At 37.6% G+C, this 23,022-nt stretch overlaps 2 protein-coding genes across 6 annotated transcripts in view; one reads left to right on the forward strand and one right to left on the reverse strand.

The window, feature by feature from the left end:
- On the reverse strand, positions 1-19,797 carry tec (tec protein tyrosine kinase). 2 transcript variants are annotated; one of them, XM_044098696.1, is made up of 18 exons: positions 19,486-19,797; positions 13,655-13,858; positions 12,101-12,205; positions 11,330-11,411; positions 10,159-10,287; positions 9,857-9,900; positions 9,580-9,779; positions 8,826-8,891; positions 7,487-7,541; positions 7,221-7,303; positions 6,601-6,734; positions 5,860-5,934; positions 5,563-5,734; positions 4,353-4,569; positions 4,215-4,279; positions 4,022-4,140; positions 3,063-3,220; positions 1-2,077 (listed from the first exon to the last, which is right to left on the reverse strand). In XM_044098696.1, the coding sequence occupies exons 2-18, from the start codon at positions 13,790-13,792 to the stop codon at positions 1,994-1,996; spliced, it is 1,926 nt and encodes a 641-aa protein (XP_043954631.1). In that variant the 5' UTR covers positions 13,793-13,858; positions 19,486-19,797; the 3' UTR covers positions 1-1,993. The 2 variants fall into 2 exon arrangements, with proteins under 2 accessions (XP_043954631.1, XP_043954632.1); XM_044098697.1 differs by lacking the exon at positions 19,486-19,797 and having other exon boundaries at positions 12,139-12,205; positions 13,655-13,713.
- The window catches only part of txk (TXK tyrosine kinase), a 16,563-nt gene continuing 12,328 nt past the window's right edge, over positions 18,788-23,022 (forward strand). The window contains exons 1-3 of one of the 4 annotated variants that reach the window (XM_044098768.1): positions 18,788-18,952; positions 21,273-21,352; positions 21,658-21,791. In XM_044098768.1, coding sequence (XP_043954703.1) covers positions 21,779-21,791 — 13 coding nt within the window. In that variant the 5' untranslated portion in view covers positions 18,788-18,952; positions 21,273-21,352; positions 21,658-21,778. Of the gene's footprint in view, positions 18,953-21,272; positions 21,357-21,657; positions 21,792-23,022 lie in introns of all 4 variants that reach the window. The other 3 variants (XM_044098769.1, XM_044098767.1, XM_044098771.1) reach the window with 3 other exon arrangements.

The following is a 23,022-nucleotide window of genomic DNA, read 5'->3' on the forward strand; positions in this document are numbered from 1 at the left end:
TTAATTATTAACAATATTTATTGTTATACAAATAAGAAGGTTTCCCGGTAACGTTATCCATTCGTTGTCAACCCGATAATGTTCAACCCGAATTTAAACACCACTTCAGGCGGACAAACCCACATAAACCACTGCAATGCTCACTGCAAACCTAAGATGCAAAATGATTACATGCAATCCAAACTGGAGATCACACCAAACAGGATCGAGTCTCAGATATTTAAGATTAACAGCGACATGGGCTGAGTCTTCAGGAAGTGACCCAAAGACAAACGGATAACTAAATAACTGGATGGCTGTTAACCCGCCCTCACAAACACTAAGACAAACAATCCAACCTGGGCGGACTAACAAAACAGAAAATCAAACTCTGAAAGGACAGCAGGAAGCATAAACAACCAAACTTGATGTAGTAGATCTGGTGCAGCCCGTTGAGAACCACACGCCCCGGTACCGCTGTAACCAGAACGTCATTAATAATGCGGCCCAGCAAACAGTCTGGGCCCAACACACACCTGGTCTCAGAAAATATAAAGTTTGTATTTATATGCAGTCTGGGTAACGGATGGTTTCATCGGTCTGGATTTAACCCACGTCTAACCGCTGAGGTCGACCTGGCACTGTCACCATGGCAACGATGATAAACGCACTGAAATGCTTTGGGAATCTGTTTAAAAAAGTTAATTCATTTCAGTTAAATACTTTCATAAAGTAGAAACTCGTACCATAATATATTTGTTCGTTTTGAGGTTTTATGGCCCAAAAATAATAAAAGCATAATTTTACATTCAGTGTAAATAGACCAGTAAGGGACCGGACTGGACTGACCAGTAAGGAACCGGACTGGGTTGAACAGTAAGGAACCGGACTGGGTTGAGGCATGAATTATTGCATGAACATGGAGGCCCAAAGCATCACTGACTGTGGAAACGGCTCTTAAAAACATTATGTTGCTTTATAACTACATATTGTTGAGAACAATAACATGTTATCAGCTACATATTTGGTTTATAACAAGTTGTTGTTATAAAGTATAACTGTTATGCCATTAAAACCATGTTATAAACAATATGCTGAAACAATTTGTGATTAGCAACAACATGTTACTTTAACAAAAGTCTAAAAAGTTAAACTTGTTTTTTTACATATTGTAACAAAACATTGTTGATATTCTGCTGTATAGCAACAATCTATTGTTCTAAACAGTATGTTATTACAATGTTATAACACATTACAAAGCAACATTGTAACAAGCGACATACTGTTACTGTAAAACAATGTTAACAGCAATATTGTTGCAGTATAACCTGTTATAAACAATGTAACTATGTTAAAAATGTGTTATAATGCAACAATGTAAAGCAACATATTGATGCTTTATAACTTCTTGTTAATATATTGTTTATGACACTGTGTTATAAACATGTTACAAACCACAATATGTTGAAACAATGTGTGATTAGCAAGAATATGTCGCTTTAGAAAAACGTCTAAAAAGTTCTAACTTTTTTTATATCAAAAACTGAAGAGTTTAAACTGCTGGCAGGCCACAAAATTCATTTAGTTAAAAATGCAAAAATTAGTTTTTTTAGGTTTCACTTAAGTGATGGTTTTATATAAAAATCAGTCTGTGCTGCGGTCAAACCGCACCTCGACTTGTGAGCTTCTTTACTTTCAGTAAGAACTCCAACAAGTAGAAGGAAGGAAGTTTAGTGACAACTATTTATTTCCACCCAGCATGTTGGGACACCGGACTAAACCTCCAGAGTCACTGAGCGTCGCTCGGTTCCCGTTCGCCGTCCTGAATCGGGTTCAGCAGCTGATAAGCAGATGTGGTCGATTCCTCGACGTTTCATCGCGTTAAGCAGCGTTACTGTGCAGAATGCTGTCCTTCTGTTTGTGGTTTAAAAATATAAATATATAAACCACAGAGCCTTTAGAAAGGTTACGACAGCAGGGCGTCTTCAGCAGGGAGGAGGAGGAGCCTGGATGGTCAGGATGAAGAAACACCGTCGTCCTCCAAAACGTCTGAGAGCTTCAGGCAAAGCTGAGAGAAAGATGGACGATCCTCAGGTCTCTGCAGAGAGAAAAATCAAACTGCAGAAACTTCCTCTAGAAAAACAGAGCAGATCCTGGAACTCTTTAAAGGGCCGGCACGTGTTTTCCAACCTCATTTTATAAAACTATAAAGTAACTGTGTGGCTCTGTGAAACAAGCCCCTCAGTTTCTAGTGCAAATATCTCAGTACACTTGAAATGAAAGTTACCTGTTAACTTACAGGTAACTTTTCAGCAAAAATAGGTGATTATTTTAGTGTGAAATATTTACAGTCCAGTTAACGTAGGTGGAAGTTTCAACAATATTTACTTGCTACATCACTAGTTTTACAAAACAGAAAACAGGAATGTTGTAAAGGAAATAAACAAATTTCTGTTCTGGCTAAAAAAAAAAACAAATTCCTTTTATCTACAACAATAAAATAAATCTTTTGTTACCTTTCAATTCAAAGTTAAGAATTGAAATGACAGAACTGTCCACCAGATGGCGCTACACATTCAATAATGAATAACCATAACGGTAAATAAGACCTTTTATTATTAAACATACAAAAATATTAGTGCTAATTTCCATCTGCAGTCCATAAAAATATAAAAATTATGCAACTAAAACCATTTAGAGAGGATTGTTATACTTATTGTAAAAAGTATATTCAATTAAAAAGCAGATAAACATAAAAACTCGTCCCACTTCTGTCATTATGTGATCAAGTAGAATCTTCTTATTGACAATAGTCTGAATTTCTTTTTAGATTATTTTTTTAACTAAAAATATATCAGATTATATCATATTTTTTGTTAACTCCATGTTAAAATTTCTCCAGAGGAATGTGAAAAATCCCTCCACCAGCATTTAATCTGTGCTGTTTGCTCCGTGAATCCAACAGCAAAATGGAACTGAAGGGCATGAAATCAGTGAAGCAGCAAAATGTTACAGAAAAATCAGATATCTGTAGTTTTAACAAGAAAAAACAAAACTTTTGTTCTTTTTTTCCTTCCACTTACGTTGTTCCAACAGAGCTGCATGATGTCGTACAGGGCGGCCGTGGCCATCTTGGGCCGGAACAGCCGGTGGCCGTTGGTTACCATGGCAACCACTTGGTGATTGAGACTTTGGTCGAACGGCATTTGGCCCTCTGTGAAAACCTCCCACATCAGCACACCTGGATTCACACAAACACAAGCATGTTAATGTCTTCAAATGCATCCTTAAATGTTTCTGTTTTAACGCAAAGAAGTTTTAACATCAGACAACGTAGATACAAAAATAAAAATAAATGTTTTCAGATAATGATCAGAACCCATCCAACCCAATACTTTTGTTGCATGTTTCCAGGTTTAGTTTGTCTGATAATAAAACAGTATTGGGAACACCATTGCTCATCTGCTAACAGCGGAGTTTGAAAACACTTAGCGCACTCAGATTCTCCATGATTCATTTCTTTAGATGATTCTGAAACACTAATTCACTTTTCTGTTTTGTAAACTTTCAGTTAGATAAAGTTCAACGTCTGCGTTGACGTTTTTGTTATCAACTGTTAGAATTCTTCATGGTTCTAAGTTTATATCCATGCTTTTATTTTGAAATGGGGGACGTAGCAGCTCCATTTCCTCTCATGTTCTCTTGTTTTCCACCAGCAACTTTAAAACTACAAACATAGAAGAACAAAATAAAACACAAACAGCAGAGAAAAAGATATAAATATAAATAAAATATCTAAGGGTAAAGTAAATAAGTTATAATGTCACATTTAAATTGGTGATAGAGGGTGCATATATAATTTAAACTTAAGTCAGAACTTTAGCTTCAGTCTGCTAGTCTAGCATTGGTTTACGATAGCTTTAGCATTAGCTTCCTCTAAATACCATGTTGGTGTAGAGTTAGCATAATTAACGTTGACTCATTTAAGAGTGAGTTTCTCATCTCTGTTCGGGTGTTGATGACGCGGTTTGAACACCCTCACCGTACGACCAGACGTCCGACTTGCTGCTGAACTTGCAATAGTTAAAGACCTCAGGCGGAGACCACTTCACAGGAAACTTGGCGCCTTTGGTGCTGGTGTACTGGTTGTCCAAGACGTATCTGCAAGAGGAGCGTTTAATCTGACCGCAGATTTGCTTGAGTGATATGAAAATAATCAGAATATAGAGTCCTACCTGGCCATGCCGAAGTCAGAAACCTTCACCACCATAGCTTCGTTCATCAGGCAGTTTCTGGCCGCCTTCAGAAGACAAACAGCTCATAAATGAACCGGCAGCAGTGGTTGCAAAGTCAGAACCAGTGGAGAGACGTACCAGGTCTCTGTGGATGAAGCTGTTTGCCTCTAGATACTCCATGCCCTCGCAGACGTCCAGGCACATATCGAGCAGCGACCCGAGGCTGAAGCTGCCGCGCCGCTGCCTCAGGTAGTTCACCAGGCAGCCCTGCTGCATGAACTCTGTGACGATGTAGATGGGCCTCTGCTGGCTGCAGACGCCATACAGCTGCACCAGTTTGGGATGGGACAACTTCCTGGAGAGATGGCAAGAGAATGACCGGACTGTCATGAGAAAATCCAGGCTTTTGGGTTCATTCACATGAATCCTCATTAGTCTGCTCTAATTGAACTCCAGTTTGTTTGCCAAGAGAATTCGGTTCAATTGTCTGTGGAAGCGCAAATACGAACTCTGGTCCACTTAAAATCTCTGTCTCGGTGTAGCTGAAGTGAACTCTGGTTCATTTCAAATCCATATGTGAACACCAAGCGCACCAGAGCCCGCTCCACAAGCAGGAAGTGGGCTACAGCACAAGGCATTCTGGGTAAATACAACCAAAACAAACACACTAGTCTAGTGCCAGTGGGAGAAATGACTTGGAGTTTTTTACCAAAGACGGGACAAATGCTACAATTGCTAAAATCTGAGGCTACTCCATCATTGTTTACATTTCGAAAAGAAGGAAGTTACACTGAGTGGCTGCATTTCTGTTACAACTTTGCTGATATTCCGCTAACTTAAAAAAAACACCACACTATTTCAGAATTGCCGTGTTTCTGTTAAATAAGAGAACGAATTAAAATCACACTTGTGTTTAAATCACACCATGTCATTAAAAATATGCCACTGCATGATCCTCCAACTACTTCCTGTTGTCGTCTTCTTCGTGGTTTCCACCAGTAGTAACATCCGTTTGTTGATTTTTTGACTTGTATGATGCGAAAAAAGCGATTCCATCGAAGGGTAGAAAAATAAAACTCTTTTGATTTAAAAAAAACTTTGTCATAGCGCAAAAACATTTTAGAAAAATAAATTACTTTTCCATTAAGCAAAATTTATTTTCCCACCCACTTTGGAAAACACTGGAAACATGGCTCTCCAACCCAACTCAAATCTGTTTTGTTTTTTTTTAACAAATCTGATTATTACAAATGCATTTAGTTGCAGTACCTTTCACTAATCACTAGATGGCGACAATTTAAGAGTACACCTCTAGTAATTCTAGTTCTGCTGGTTTTCTGGTCCTTACATCATGAGTTTGGCCTCTTCGATGAAGTCCTCCTCGAACATGGCGCCCTCCTTGATGGCCTTGATGGCCACCTTGTGCTGTGACCTCCACATGCCGAGCCTCACTTGGCCGTACTGACCGCTGCCCAGCTCCTTCATGAAGGTCAACTCGCTCGGGTTGATCTCCCACATCTCTGCAGACACAACAGATCCAGGGTTAGACGAATGTAAAAATACTGTAAAATATGTCAACTAAAGTCTGGCGTAAAGGCCTTCAGGGTTTTAGAAAGACTAAAAATAATCTGGCTGTGCTACTCACCATAGCTGAAGCCCGCCGTCGACGGACCTGACTTGTCCTGCTTTCCTACAGGATATCTGAGCCTGGCTGCAAGACCTGAAGAAGAACAAATTCACACATAAATTATCTGCTATTCAAATATTTAAAGGGGCAATAATGAGTATTTTCCAGCAACATTGTGCCATTTTATAATACAGTCAACGATGTTACCTTTAGTTGTTATAAAAATGCTACATATACTAAATATAACTTAAAAGAAATTTGACTGTAATTTAAGATATTTAAATTGGGCCTCTGTTTCTTTAAGAAGCTCCTGCTCTGTCTAAAATCCGCCTCCAGGAAGTCATCACAGCTTGGCTCCACCGTAACAACGTTTTTACCAGCGTTTCACTGAGAAGAAGCTCCTATAATGAGCTCAGCAGATGCTCATTTCCACCAGGTGCTAAGCTAACCCTAACCCAATTACTGCTGGCTAGTCTGAAGGAGCGAAGGGAATAATGTTATAATATGATGTAAAGTTAAAAAAATTTTAATTTTACGTGATGCTGCCCTTTTAAGAATTAAATTCTCTCTGCATCTCACGGCAAATTGTGTTAAAACTTTGAGTTTGATTAAACAGCTATTCAAAGAAAGAAAATAATTAAACATAAAGCTTAACATAATCTAATGTTTTGTTTAGTATTGGTTAGCATAGCATGGGTTTACATAGCGATAACATAGATTAGCATCGGCTGAGCTCCGTTCTGCTGGGTTTTTTGTTACCGGCTCCGTTGTGGCTGTGGTACTCGATGAGTTCAGGGATGGAGTTGAACTGGTGTTTCTCAGCCAGGTAAAACTTTTTGGGCGTGCATTGCGTCTCTTTAATGTGATAATGTTTAATTGTTGGACCTCCTTCCCTACAAAACACAACAAAACAGCAAATCAGAGGGAGAAATAGAAACAAATCCATGTTAAACTGAAGCCGAACCTTTTGGTCTATAAGCAAAACACAACGTGAGGAAGAAAACTATCACTGCATATCTATTGCTATGTCTTATAACGGCCTAGTCCAAACCTAACTACAGCTGGGAATCTGAGGGAGACATTGGTCTTGGTTTTTTTGTCCAAAATAACTAAACTTCAGCAATGTTGTAAAGAAAAATGGTTGAAATCTTAAACTGTTTGAGACAAAACTTCAATATTAATACTCAACACAACTGATGTTTGGTTTAATTAACATGTTTAATTTTAATTTTAAAACTGTCCTAAATCAGGGGTTTAAAAATATCTAAAAACTTAAATATTAATCAACCAACAGAAGTTTTGTCAAGAATCTAAAACGGACAAAACCAGCAGAAACCAGTTATATAAAAAGTAAAATCAAGGCTAACAGGGATTATTACCCGGATCCTGCTTTGGTGTAAAGAGAGACGGTGTATGTCGACGGATGGCTGGAGTCTCTCACAACGAAGGCTCCTTCTTTGTCCTGCAGGGGGCGACAAACACAAACAAACCAAAAATATTGGTTATTTTTCTTTAACAGGTAAACTGATTGATATTTAACTGATGAGACTTAAATCAAAGCGTCTGCGTTTGAATCTGTCAGATTATGAAGGTTTACGTTTGATAAAAGTAAAGAAGCAGAAAATAAATAATAATAAACACTGACCTCCTTCCTCAGCAGCTCCTCAGCCATGTTCCTGTTTACTCCTTTACTGTACCATCTGAAACAAACATTTTAAGACTTTTATCACTTCTAACACTTAATTTGAGAGATTACCTTATATTTTGTAATAAATGTCAACCTAAATGTGACTTTTATTTAAATAAATGTTCAGTTCTTGTGAAACAAAAAACTTTCTTTATGCAGGTGAGGAATGTTTAGGTGCAGATTTGTAACCTTTACGGTAAAACGAGCACATTAAAAGCACAATAGTAATTTAGTAATTTCAACTTGAGATTTATGAAACTGGGGAGCAAAACAACACATATTATTTGTAAATAAATCATTTGTTTGCAAATTCTTGCAGCAAATCTAAAATATTTGAAAGAAAATCCAACTTGGAAATCTTAAATATGTAGCAGGAATGCTACCTGACGCGCTATTGGCTGGAGTTAGCAAACCAGCCAATCAAGAAGCTGCATTTATTTTTCCCTGGCGCTGATTGGCTGAATCCTCGAAGAACGGAAATGAAATAAACCGTACACGTTAGCTTCTGCGTGAGCGCTAATGGTTTCTACTGCCTGTATTACTGCTTAGCAAGGTATATTTGGTGTTTTAAATATTAAAGTAAGCGGTTATACGCGTTTTTAGAGGATAGCTAAAATATTTGCAGGCAACTGTGGTTCCTATTGATACATATAAAGGAGAAAAACGTTTTAGAAACAAGCCCGAGGTATGAGAGAGTTAGCTTATCTTGTGCTAGCTCTGCAGCTACTCTGCTTCAGATTTAAACTGCTGGATATACTCACAACTTTACCCGTCTTTCTTCTTCTACTACTATTCAATGCTGAATTATTTACCAACAAAGTTATTGCTAACCATGTTTTTGTCTCTTCAAGCTTTCACTGTGAAGGGCCAAACCTAAAACTTTAGTTGCTTGTAGAAACAAAATACTGTTTTTATTGCATCTCTTGGTTTTATCCTGATCAATTAATGAAATAAATTCACACTAAAATTTTAAGAAAAACGTTTAGGATGAGAGGGAAAATGCCCTCTAATGTTAATAAATAATACATTTTAACAAAAATCACATGTGAAAAAACTCTTGGCACTCCTGCTGTTACTTCTACATCAGCTGGAAATAAAAAGTTTCAGTTTAAGTAGCAACAGTGATTAAAGTGAACTTTTACATTCATTAAATAAACAAAATCTTCTTAGTCGATCTTTCACTAAATTTATGATCAGTGCGAGTTAATAAAGTTAATGACTGATGAAAGCTGCAGACGTTTAGATGAAATCAGCAGCAGGTTTCAACTTTGAACTAGGAAATATTTAAACCACTTACGCAAACTCCACCAGGTTCCCAGATGTTTTCTCTGTCACGTAGTTACTCGGGATGTAGCCTTCCTCCCTGAGAAACAAACCCAAAAAATATTGTTTAAAAAGTACAAACAGTGGTAAAAAAATCTACTTTATTCTGCACAAAGTAATTTTTTTACATTGTTGTGGAAAAAATACTATTTCCAAACACTGCTCAGTTAAAATCACTCAATCAGGTTCATTCATATATTGTGCAGAATTCAGAGAGCTTGTAGGACAATTGCATCGTCTGCATCCATAACAACAATGTTCTAGTTTTACATTGACTAGCTTGAGCTCAGCAGTAGAGCAAGTATCTGTTTGTGTAAAGCACTTAAATATTTAAGGTGCTGCAGAGTTTACTTTCTACTGCCATCCCTACTGTAACACAAACCATGAGCCATGTTACCCACAAATAAGTACGATGTTCAATTTGTCAAGGGATAATGTGACAGGAACTATATTTGACATGAGCTACTTCGCTGAGATACTTTTAGGTCATCAAACACAAAAAATTTTCATAGTTTATAAATATACCATGCTTGGTGTAGATGGTCGAAATCACAAAAATAAAGATTTACAACAAAAATATTTAGATTTCCTAACTGGAAAAATATGACCCCTGACTGCTGATGATTTTGGCTCACAATGCCAAAATGGCGGACATTGAAAAGGTTTAGCCAAAATGGCGGACAGTTAACATGTTTGCGTGACCTCTGCTCCGGTGTGTGACCTCTCACCCGTACTCGTTGCGCGCCCTGAACCAGTTGACGTCACATTTCTCCAGGATGACGTACTCTCTGCCGCGGACCAGCTTCAGGTCGTGCGCCTCCATCCCTGGGAAGTCGTAGAGGGCTACCACCACCACCTCCTCTCCCTCCTCCTCCTCCTCGTCATCCTCGTCTTCGTCCTCTGGGACAGGAGGAGGCCGGCGCCGGCGCTGCGGACAGCAGGACGGAGCGTTTGCGTCAGCGTCTCCTGATTCACCGGCTGCTGCTGCTCGTTTTGTTTACTCACCGTGTTTTCCTGTTCAGGAATCGGAGGCAAAGGTTTTCTGGAAACTAGAAGAGGAACAGAAACCGTCAGTGAAGCTGAAAGTTTCAACGTTTCCCTTTCGTCTGTATTGGCCAAATCACTGTGACCTTTGACCTCAAGCTGAATGGTTCTCAAGAAGCTTTAAATGTAACACTTATATAACATCTTTCCTTCGACTCAACTTTCTATGAACATGGATAAAATTGCACCATAGTTGACTAAATTAAATGACTGATTGATGGCGCTGCGTCACACTGAACAGGAAGCCAGGGGGCGGGGCTTACTGTCTCCTAACAGGTTGTACTCCTCGCAGCCCGGCGCCTGTTTGCCTGCCTGGCGGCAGCAGAGCCACAGGCCCTCCAGCCAGAACTGGGGGTGAAACTTCGGCAGCACGCCTGCGTTGTGTTGGATCTCTGGAAGCAGCAAAAAGAACAAAAAGACGACGAGAAGGAGAAATTAAGAAAAATATAAGATTTTTCTGCCGTATTAATAATCTTTTGCCTTTCTGGATTACTTTTTGTCTTTATGTGGTCAAATGAAGTAGGTATAAATTTAGGTTTATGCTTAGTGTTCGATGTTGAAACGGATAAATTGACTGGCTGGAGCTGATCTGTGTTTAAAAATCAAACCAGATCAGTCTGCAGACAGACGGTCCACTTCCTGCCAGGTTGGCGTTTTGAGGTAAAAAGAAGAACAAAAGTGACAGCGCAGTGGAAACAGAGGGGGCTGCAGAGAAACCAGCCTCAGAGTGCGGTTCGAAGTGTGAAAATGTTTCAGGGTAACATCAGAGTATTCGTCCTCAACGTCATGATCATCAGAACGTGATCAAACAAAAACATTATGGAGGTAAACAGAACCTCATCCGGTCCAGTAGCTGCAGAACAATCGTGTCCGTTACTGTCCAACACCAGGGGAGATTAAAGGTGATCCATTATGCTTCCTAACAAACCAAAAGATTTTGTACTTTTTTTTTAAGAATAGTTCTACGGCCTATACAAAACATAAAAATTAATTTTTTGTAATAGATCATTTAGAACGAGCTTCTTTAAGGTGTCTTGTCACTTTAAATCATAATAAGTGCTGCTGGCCACGCCCCCCCCCCCCCCTTCACCCCCCCAAACTCCACATCTACACTTTCACCTTAAAATGGCTGCAAACAGATGAACAGTTACGGCTTCTGGATGGTGAGTCAACAACAAAACACTTTGTCTTTTCCACCAGCCATTGTACAGCTGACCAAGCATGCTGGAGTTCCGCTTAGGTTGCTAGGTTACGGGTGGAATTCTGCTGGGGTTGCTAGGTAACAAAACGGTTAATCTTCCAAACACCAAAAAATAAAAAAATAGAATAGAACAGAATTTACTTTATTGATCCCCAAAATAACCATCTTGGTTTCTCTCATGACTCATCTGCTAAACTCTCAGTTTGACTGGTTCTTGTTTTTATTTGACCCACCATGTTTGAGCATCAGGACCCACAGAGTTCTGCTCTTCTGACTGGGAGCGAAAACATACAGCGTGTTGGTATCGTACACAACCTGGACACAAACACAGAAACATTCAGGAGGATTAGATAAGATGTGCTGAATCTGTTTGTCCAAACGTTTGGTCCAAATTCTCAAGTTTTGACCGAAAAAGGCCCAAAAATGTTCTTGTTCCTCCTCAGCAATAAACCAAACATGAAATACTTTAAACAAATAAAGCAGTCAGACTTGATGTTGGAAAGAGATGTGTAAATTATTATATAATAGTCAATTTTTAAAATAAATACTTCTAAAACCAGTTTAAACTTTAAAAGTCATTCTTTCCTTTATGGAATGAGTTCGGGCTGGAAAGCAGATTAATGTGATTCAGTAACGAGATAAAAATCCTGGAGAAAGTGACTTGGCAACAAACTGGGAAAAGAAAAGTTAAAATGTAAAATAATAAATCCAGTTAAAGTTTGGCGAGTTTACGGTTGGTTGGTCGGACCGGGAAGCAGTGAAGGGTGGAAAAAGGACGTTTGTAGGTAAGAGATGTGTGGGAGTGACTGCAGCTGCTCTCGTCAGTGAGCCGAAACGCTGATCTGCAGCTTACAGCAGCTGCAGCTCAGCTCTGCCAGGTTTTCTCTGATTGTTATCTTGGCGCATGACGCCTTTTCATCTCCAAACGTGAGGAGAGCATCAGTTTTCATCAGTTTTCTTGGTGTTTCAGCAGAATGCAGCAGCGCTGCGTGTTTTTGTTTTACCTGGAATGGGTATTTGTTCTGGCAGGGGATAATCCCACCTTCGTTCTTCACGATTTCCACACATTTGATGCGGCTCAGCTCCACAGAGCCCCTCTTGAACTTCTTCTGTTGATGGAAAAAAATGCGTCAGAAATGCCTTTTCTGTTTCTTCACACTAACATGTTGCTGTCAGTCGACAGACATTTTGGTTTCTGAGCTGGAGTTTATCAGATGAGTAATAAGCAAACGCTTGTTTCATTTCTTTTTTTCTTTTTTTAACATGATGATTATGATACCTAAAAAAAACAAAAAAAAAACTGTCATTTCCTCCAGAACAGTTTTGATTTGGTTATTTGCCTCACTGTAGAGACACGTGGGCGTAAAACTGGATTTCTCTCAAACCAAACTGCATGTGAACTGTAACTAATGTACAGTAAAACAAAATGTTTAGATAAAAATGGAATCCTTTTAAATCTACATGAATGATTTCGTATCAGATTTAGGCTTAAAATAATATTAAAGTTGAATCTTAATATTCAGAAACACATAAAGACGATTATAAAATCAGTCTTCTATCGCCTTCCAGACCTCTCAGGTTCTGGTTCTGCTCTGCATCCCCAGAACCAAACATGGAGAATAAGCATTCAGCTTCACAAATCTGTCTTAAACCACAAATCTGGAACAAACTTCCACAAAACTGCAAAACAGCCAAAACACAGAGTGTCTTTAAATCAAGACTAAAATCCAGCAATAAATGAAACATTGACCAACATTTTTAAGTGTATTTGCTTGATGAGAAACACTGAAAACAACACAAACTCTTACCAAGTAAATTTATCTGGTTTCTACTTGAAATATCTTAAGACAAAACCAACTTAAAAGTAACTTTTCAGAAAGAAATTGAACTTCTCCGTCAGTATTAAGGAATTATTTTCAAAAGCTCCCATTTCTTTCTGAAAAAATACTTTTAATTTAGTTTTGTCTTCTTTTAAGTGTAGGAAGATATTTGCAGTAAAAACTAGACCAAAAATACTTGGTAAGACATTTTGTGTTTTTACAGTGTACAGGCTACATGTGAGCCTGTACACTGTAAAAAAACACTGTGACAAATTTTACTGGACGATAAATCGTCCCAGAAGTTATTGCAAATGAACGATAATATTGTTGCTTTGACACCTTTTTTAAGTAATATAATGGAGATGAGATAATAAAAATGCAACAAAACATTTTTTTATAAAGCAATAAACTTTAAACTGTAATGAAAATTTAACACTGGAACTGGAAAACATTTTAAATATCCAAAGTAAACAAACAAATAAAATTGTCCTTTAAAAAAATAAGAAGTTAGTTTTTTATCATCCAGTTTTTTGTAGAACGAGAGAAACAATAAATCATACAAATGGAAATTATTGATCCCATTTTAATTTCTCATGCGATGAATTAATTTATTTCGTACTGCGACAGGCCCAGCGATATGTTACACAGATTTCTATTCAAACTGAAATCCTGTGTTTGTGTGTGAAGCTGAACTGCCGCCACGTTGTTGTTCTTAAATAAAAAGGCAGAAACAGTGACCTCTGGTTTCCCTTCGTAGTACGTCAGCCTGGTCTTGGTGAGGACAAACACTCGCTCCTTGTAGTTCAGCGGCGACGTCCTTTTCTTCTGCTGCGAACGCTTGATCAGCGTCTCCTGCAGTAGCGGATCGGCACTCATTCTGGCTCCACCTGCAGCATCTGTCCGTCAGTCCGTGGCGCTGCGCCGCGACGGGGCGGAGCTGGGCTGAGAGGAAACACAACAGCAGCGACTTTAAACGTCAAAACTGGCCTAAAGACGCTTCGTTTCTGGAAAAAGAGTCATTATTTACAGCCAGAGATAAATTAAATGTCTTAAATTAAAGAATATCCATGAATGGGAGATTCCTCTGTATTTTTATTTTATCTTTTTATTTTATTTTTTTTCTCTTTTTTTACTATTATCATTGTTTTTTTCTTGTCTTTTCTTTAAGACTCTGGACAAACAAAACCCTTTTTAAAAATATAACGTGTATTTCTACATGTAATCTGTAAGATGTGTGAGATGTGACATGCACTGGAAAATCTGAATAAAAAAGTTCCAAAAAAAAAAAAAAGCATATCCATGTGTTAGAGTGGCCTAGTCAAAGTCCAGCTCAAAATCCAAGTGAAAATCTAAAGGAAGGCCTAAAATAGTTTACATTGTATTTTGAAAACAAAAACAGGAAAAACGACTGTTGATGGTAGAAATATTCGCAATAAAAGTTTTCTTGCAGCTGCAAAAATTGTAAAAATTTCAGTCTGGAAATTCATGTCAAACTTTCTCAAATTTATTTATTTATTTTTTGAAAACCACGTCCACTGTCGCCACATGCTTGCTCAGGAGGAAGAATAAACCGGCAAATTAATGAGTGAGTTTCCTTAGAAAGAAAACCTGCTACCAGTTTTAACAGATTTTACAGAATTTATTTCCCATTATTTGTATATAAATTGAACTTGTTTGTTTGTAACCTGAATTTACTGTGAATTGTGCTGCTCACATTCACTGAAGCTTGTTCCTCTGAAATTAGAGCCACAAAAGTGAGACAAATGGGTTCACAGAACCGGGTCAGAGTGACCAGAAAACCCTCTGAGGGGAAATCATTCTGCACACAGAGAGAAACCATACAAAACCTCCTGCAAAAATAGAAACCGGCTCCAGAACCAGAACTCTAGACGCTTTCCGGAAAAGTCGACCCGGTCCGTGTTCGGTTTCAGCTTCTGGACCGGTTCTCACTTCCGTCTGTGTTCTGGACAAATGCAGCTGCTGGAAACGGGTCGTTAATCTGCTTCGATTTTTAACAATTTCCTCAAAAATAGACACATTTTGGAGAAAATTTATAATCCTGTCTAGAAAATGTGAAACAAAAATATCGTCAAATATCAAACGAAGCACAAGACTGTTGATCTGCCACCATAAATTAACTGGATGATAAAAACTCCCAGAAGTTATTGCGATAAACAATAATATTGTTATTTTGAGACCTTTTTGAAGTCAAATAATGGTAATAATAACACAATAATACAATTAGGGAAATTATGGGTAGAGAAAAATTGTAAATTTTCTCAAACATAATTTTGTTTGCCAAAATAATTTTAACAAAATTATTAGGAAATTTATGGACTTGATAAGTCAAAAATGTGCAAGAAAAAAACTCCAACTGAACCGGTCTCACTCCAACAGAACCGGTCTCACTCCAACAGAACCGGTCTCATTTGCAGAATTTCCACTGGATATAAAATTATCCAAGCTGAACATCATTACTGATATATTTTACTAGACGATAAATCGTCCCAGAAGGAATCGCAATACACGATAATATTGTTGTTTTCAAGTGATATAACAGAAATAATGGAATAATAATTTCAGAATACATTGTTAAATATCAATAAACTTTCAATTCTGATGAATATCAAACACTGAAACAGGAAGACATTTTAAATATTCAGAATAAACAAACAACCAAAACTAATAAATAAATTGAATTATAAAGTATCTGCAAATAAAACTGTCCTTCAAAAAATACGTTATTTGGAACCAAAACACCAGACTGAAGACTTTTATCATTCAGTTCCTGGTAGAAAGTGGAAGATAAAAGCAAATGGAAGTTATTGATTTTGTTTTAATTTATCATGTGATTAATTTATTTATTGCATATTGCATCAGGCCTGCTGCTGACACTGTAATCTGTGCATCATCTGCATAGTTTTGACAGAAAGTTTTATTTCCTGTAATAACCTGAGCGAGTCGGAGCATAAAGATACACTGCAAAAATACAAAATCTTACCACTCTGACCTTTGGTGTAGTTTAAAAATTTAATTACACTTGAAATAAGACTAATCTAACTTATAAGTAACTTTTACCAAGATGTAGGAGCTTAGTAAGATTTTGTGTTTTTGCAGTGTGCTGAATAAAAAGTCCTGGTATTGAGCCTTGTGGGACTCCGTATGTAATGAGATGTTACCTACAGAAACAAATGAATCCCTGCTCTTCATGCTAAGGAATAATTGATTTAAAACAATCTCTTAAATCTCGGTGAGAAGTTACTAGAAAGCTAGTTAAGACAAAACTAGAAACTAGAAAAATATGGGAAAGAGTGGAACATCATAAACATGTAATCTGAAAAAATATCTGTAAAAATCAAAATAACTATAATAATAATAATCCATACTGAATGTAAAACTTTGTATCTGCACACTGCGGATTACATCGTTTGCAGATGATATTGTGATATATTAGAGAGTTGAGAGAAGAAACTCCAAACATAACCAAACGTCTACAATCTAAATCTGAATTATCTGGACATAGTGAAGCGTGAAGCTGCATATTTGATCCCAACAGAAGTAAGAAGGTGATGAATCGACCTTTTGGACTACAACTCAACGCGATTCCAACGTCCATCAGCGCCGCTGATAAGAGAAACTTGATTATTGCTTCCTACCTCAGAGTAAAATGTCCTTTCTAGGTTTGTCAACATCAGTTTTTTATTCAGCGGGATAAAAAAAAGAAACAATAAGGACAGAAAAGCAGAAACCTCTGCATCACATTTAAGACTTAAATTTAACTGAGCAGAAGTTGTTTCTTTTACAGAATTGATGTTTGCCGAGAGGAACTGAATGAGAACGGAGTTAAAGACGGAACAACAACCAATCAGAATAAACGAGCCGCTCAGAACCGCAGCTCGGGTCGGCAGAGACCCGGCGGCAGCTCAGAACAGGATGGAGGAAAAGGAAACGCATTTTTAAAATCCTGCTTAAAAATCGTCTCCAAAAGGAAGAGCCAGTTTTAGACAACGTTCAACTCCGGGAACATTTTAAAGAGTTTTACCTTCAATCCACCAGGATGTTTTAAAAACAAACAGAAGTTTTAAAACTGGTCTGGACCGAACCGTGAATCTTTTTGGGTCCATGCCAAGCTGTGAAATGGAAATTACTGTTGCATAACAACATTTACTCATGACTAACTGGAGATGTTTCAAGAATTTCTCCAGAACTTATGACTAAAACTTTTGGTTCAACGTCTCAAATAGATTTTTAATCCCATTTCTGAAGGAAGTTTCACCTTTTTAATGCAATTTGGCTGAAATGTGCAAAACTTCTGCAGAAAAGAGCTGAAATCTTAACATTTAAATTACACCAGTAATTTATATTACTATGAATACAGTTATTATTCATAGTAAACTAACTGGTTACACAGTTTTTAAATGGGGGTTTCATTCATTCATGAAGGGAATAAAAAACTCTCCAACCAAACGTTGGTCTACATGAAAACTTAATTGCCCTCTGAACTGGAAAAACAGTTGTGCAACCAGTTGCCCTCAACTTATTTCAGGAACTGAAGAGTTCAAAGTTGTTAAAATTGTTTCAAAATTCGATTTAAAGAAACTTTATTAATCCTAAAAGGTCATTAAATGTTATAACTCTTATAATCTGAGTTTCTTCCGACAGTTGCTGTTGATGATCGGAAGGATCTCCAGTAGCAGTCAGTATTGCAGCGATTTTGAAGAAGCCTCTGACTGAAGAGAGTATAATGACTTCCTAACAGCTCAGTGTTCAGGCAGTAGAGATGATATTAAAAATAAAACAGAAATAATCCAGGATGACATCATCAGCTGTTAGCCAGCTCTGCTAATCCTCTTCCTTTGCTTTTGCTGCTCCTCTCTAAATGTTTCTGCTTCTCTCTCTGCATCCATTTAACTCCTCCAGGTCATGATTCAGATATTATTTAATCTTTTGACATGCTAATCAGCTGCTCCCAGCTGTAAAAACAACACCTTGTTGCCACGGTTACGCATTATAACAACAAAGACAAAAAAAAGAAAAGAAAAAGTGAGAGGAAAGATCGTTCGGGCTGCACAGCGTCCAGAACCAGAGGGAGTAATCGTGGAGGAGCTCCAGATGCTTTCTGGACGTCTGAGTGTTTCTGACCTAAAGACGCCATCTTACCTCAACGCGCGACGTTGCCTTGGAAACATTTCCTCACCTAACTGCTGAATCCATCGTTGGAAAACTGGATTTCGCACTTGATCAGGGTTTTGTTGTTTTGTTTTATAAATGATTGATGATTTGAAACTTTCAACATGACAGAAATGATCTAAGGCATGTGTCAAACTGAAGGCACGGGGGCCAAATGTGGCCCGCCAAAGCTTTTTATGTGGCCCTCTTGACTCCCAATCAATCAATCAATCAATCAATCAATCAATCAATCAATCAAATCAAAGCAGTTTTTATCTTTATAATACTAAATTAAAAAAATGTGAAGACATATTAAATACTAAAAAGTACTTATTGCAGCGATTTATTAAAGTTTTAACAGATTTTTAATGGGTTTTATCAAAATATTCTGGTACAAAAATGTGTTTGACACCCTTAATTTAATAGATTAATTATTTAAAATACCCCAATACAAGCGAACATGGAAGCAAAGGTGAGGTAAAATACGTCATAATAATCAGTTTACTGATGTAATTATAGTTCTGCGACATGAGCTAAAGCAGGGGTGTCGAACTCCAGTCCTCGAGGGCCGGTATCCTGCAACTTTTAGATGTGCCTCTGCTGCACCACACCTGAACAGAATAATTAGGTCATTAGCAAGGCTCTGGAGAACTGATCTACACAAGGAGGAGGTGATTAAGCCATTTTATCCCAGTGTTTTGTACCTGTGGCACATCTAAAAACTGCTGGACAGCGGCCCTCCAGGACTGGAGTTTGACACCTGTGAGCTAAAGCTAATCACAGAAACCTCAGAGTAACTGAAGCGTTCACCTACAACCGGCAGATCCGCTCAAACATCACGTCCTACTGCTGTGACGTCATCAGCAAGTACACCTTTTGTGGTTTTTGTTTACACACTTAAAAAAAAAATAATATTTCCGTCACTTATTGTGGAGGAAATCCAGACTTCCTCGCCCAGCTGTGTTTATTTTTAAAGTTAAGAGTTTTTGTAGAGATTTAATTTATAATTGCTTAATCGAAACAAGTTTTTTGATTAAAGACATTTAAATAAACTGTCTATGGAAGTCACGGTGCGCAAGTTTTGCAAATTGATTGACTAAAACGTGTTTCCGACGGCCTTTGAACGCAGCACCAGCGTATTCGCACCTGTCCTCAGGTGTTTATATAGTTTACATTCAGATCCGTTTACAAGCAGAAACAGAAAAACACAACAAAGCTCGTTCTCTACAGCCTGGATCGATGTCTCTCTGATTGATTATGACTTTGTCATTGATCAGATCGAGAGATTTCTAAAGTTGTGGCTCTGACTTGTGTGGGTTTTTCCACGCCGCCAGAGTCCGTTCAGAACCGAACCGGCCGGGTTTCCTCGGACTGTGAAGCGGTAAAATGTTCCGTCTTACCTTGACGCGTCAAGCTCCGGGTCGCAGCCGAACCTCTGGCCCTGATGTGAAAGCAGCAGGGATGAGGAAATGAAGAGTGAGGGAAGGGGGCGGACACGCAACGCAACGCAGCGCAGCGCACAAAAAAAGAAAGAAAGAAAAACATAAAAACTTCCTCCTGTTCACATGCGCCACCGAAAAGTCACACAGAGATCAAAAGGAAAGAGGTCACGGTGTGAAACCGGAACGCTGAATGGAAAATATGTGAAATTTACACAAAATGGAGATTTACTGTAAAAAAAGAAAGTTCGTTATGAATTTACCAGGAAGTCAAAGTTTGATGGAGGATTTTAATTATTTTAATTTCTGCTGAGAAATGATGTGGTTTTCTGGACGGATTTAACAAATAAAATTATGAAATCACACTATAACATTCTTGTATTTTTTTGACATTATTCTTGTATTATTTGCAATATTATTCTCAGAATTTATTATTAGAATTATTACTATAATTATCCCTTTTATTGCTTCAAAATTATGATTTTATTCTATTATTTTGACTTTATTTTTATTCTTTCTACTTTATTCACAAAATATTCTGACTTTATTTTCACATTATGTCAACCTTATTTTCACCATTTTATTCTTGTAATATTTTGTATTTATTCTTAAAATATTATGACTTTTTTCTCGTATTATTTAAAGTTTTTTCTATAAAAAAATTGACTGATCTTGCAATATTATAGCATTATTTTCATAAAATTATGATTAATTTTAATAATCATAGTAATATTATATTATAATTTTTTTTAAAAGTATGACTTAATAAATGTGAGGGAAGTTTGGGAAAACTGCGTATTTTTGTTTGGATTAAACTTCTTAGATGGAGCGTCAGAGACATTTAAGGAACTGAGAGTTTTACCAACCACCTTGTTGAGTTTATATAAAACCAACGATGTTTAAACCATAGGAAAAACTTGGAAACTTTTACTCTCTCACCAGCCTGCAGCGGGTTTCCTTTCTGTTCCTGGAGATTCAGCTAACAGGAACTTTCCTGTCTGACCTCTCTGGGTCATCAGATTCAAGATTTACCAACCAAACCAAAAGCTACCATGAATATTAGCTGTTATTTTAAAAAGACAGCCCAGTTTTTGTTTATTTTGTTTGTTTTTAAGTGCGGCATTCAATTTCCTATCTGCGGAAAGAAGAACCTAGCATGATTAGCATAATTAGCATGATTAAATGTTTGAGAACCAGCTAACAGCTACTGAAAGTCTAGAGATCAACTATTCAAGCTTTCAACTTACCAAGTCAAATTAACAGCTAATTAGTCAAACTAATATATCTCATAAACTCATAACAATTCCTAATAACATCTAAACACTGGCAAGCTAACAGCTAATATATTCAAGCTAATGTACAACAGATTATTTTAGGAAGGTGATGTGTTCAAGCTAACAGATGAGCGAGTGAAGCTAACAGCTAACCTGGTCAAGTTAGCAGCTTTCTAGAGTAACGCTAATAGCTAACTGTGTTTAATAAACTGCTACTGTGTAAAAAGCTAAGCGCTAACAGAGTTAGCGACATAGATTCACGCTAACAGTCTGACGTAAAACAAGCTAACATAACAGCATCTTGATTTTTGCAAACTGGTAAAAGTCAAGATGTTAACAGTCCGTTACTTATTTCTAATTTGATTTAGTATCAATTCCATCGATTATCGTTTTGATTAATCATTCACACTTTAATTTCTGCTCTTGTAACTTTGATTTAACCAAACAAACGGTCGTGGCTTCGTTCTTTTTCAGGACTTTGAAGCAGAAAACATTTTAGAGAGTCAGTAACATAAAGTGAAAGAGTCAAACTGAAGAGCTGCGTGACGATTACTGTATGTGAGCTTTTCTTCTTCCTGGATTTATTCTCAGACGGATGCTTTGTGGTTTCGTTCACGTCATTGTTTCACTTCCTCTGCACTGCTCTCTTTGTCTTTCTAATTCTCTATAAACTCTGGTGAATGAAGCATAACTTAAAGAAAACTTTTTACTCTTTCAGCAGCAATATGAACTATTAAAAATCTTCTTTCTGATCTTATTTTTGGATCTTTCTGCTTCTATTTTACATCTATCTCACTTCCTCCACCCACCTGCCGCTTCTTGTCTCTGACTCCACGCCTCGGCCGTTTCCTACCTGCAGCATCACAGCAGCTGCGCCCGTGCTGAGAAACCGAAGCCGACTTCGAGCTCCAGAACCAAAACTGGAGCAAAACCAGGCGGAGGAAGAGGAGGACAGAAGAGAGCGAAGAGCAAACACCAACATGATTCAGTCGAGTAAGTAGACGCTCCAACAGACAAACATTTACGCTTTAAACTTAAACAGAAAAGAAGAGCAAATGAAGGGAGTTAGAAGAACCAGATGATTGGTGTTTATGTACAGGAGCCGCTGTCATGGATTCATAAAACACTCAAATGTTTACAATATTCTGCTGCTAAAACGGCACAATCTGCCAAACCTGAAGAGTGGCGTTTAGCCTTCGTTTCTCCCTGACTGATCAAAACAAAGCGCTTCACTTTACAGCGCCGAGCTTCAGCTGTGCAGATGGAAACGCAGAGAAGCTCCTAGGTTAGCAGCTCTGGCCTGCAGAGAGGTTTCAGTTCTCACTGGAGGCTTTTAGAAAACCAGTTTCACATCTGGTCTGGGATTTAATTTAACATTCAGAAGAAAACCAAAGTAAACAGTCCACAAACCTCCAAAGGCGACAGCAGCTATCCAGAAATCAAACCTTAAACAGCTGATTAATCATCAGAACATGCAGGAAATCTGAAAATGCTCACATTTTTACATTTTATATGCAAATGTTTCAAAGTGGAACTTTCTATTTGCTTGTTTCTGGTACGCACATAAATCTGATGCACAAGAAACAACAAGCAGAGTTGGACAACTAATAACACGACATGTTCAGTTTTCTTTGTGTTGAGACTCATTCATGAGCTGCTGCACCTTTAAATGTCCTGACCACAATATTTACGTTTTCTTCATCGTTACTCCTTTTTCTGTTTGTAGGTTTTTCATTAAAATGATTAATTACAGACTATAAATGCATTATAAACTCCCACCACCAACAGAAACTACAATGAGAACCAAACTACGAACATGGCGCTAAAATCAAAATAAAAGACGTCATGGTCAGTGGTACCAAACGGTAAAATATGATACAAATGAGACAGAAATGTTCCCTCAATCATCAAACACTTCAAGCAAACATGTTTCTGTTCTGTCCTCATGTTTAAAACTGGACTGTAATTTCTCGTAGTTGTTGTAGTTTGTTAACAAAGATTGAAGTAGAATAAAAACCATCTTCACCAAGACTTTAGGTAAAGATGCTATTTTAGAAATTGTGTATATGAGCCAGTTTGTTGATGGACCAAAATGCCTGGATCATATTAAATATTTAATAAAAAATGACAGAAAACCAGAGGAAACACTGGGAACCAGAGCAGAACAAAACAGGAAACCAGTAAGAACTGGGAGGCGAAAAGATCAGGCAATAAACGAGTTACT

This window comes from Gambusia affinis, linkage group LG18 (assembly GCF_019740435.1).
Source record: "Gambusia affinis linkage group LG18, SWU_Gaff_1.0, whole genome shotgun sequence".
Classification (NCBI taxonomy): domain Eukaryota; kingdom Metazoa; phylum Chordata; class Actinopteri; order Cyprinodontiformes; family Poeciliidae; genus Gambusia; species Gambusia affinis.

Bases quoted from the DNA above. Each gene is read 5' to 3' on its own strand.
- tec (XM_044098696.1), bottom strand. From the start codon at position 13,792: ATGAGTGCCGATCCGCTACTGCAGGAGACGCTGATCAAGCGTTCGCAG. The intron at 5,935-6,600 runs GTAACAAAAAAC...GTTCTTCTTCAG, and splicing joins CCACAGCCACAACGGAGCCG to GTCTTGCAGCCAGGCTCAGA. The intron at 4,570-5,562 runs GTAAGGACCAGA...CCATCTCTCCAG, and splicing joins GAAGAGGCCAAACTCATGAT to GAAGTTGTCCCATCCCAAAC.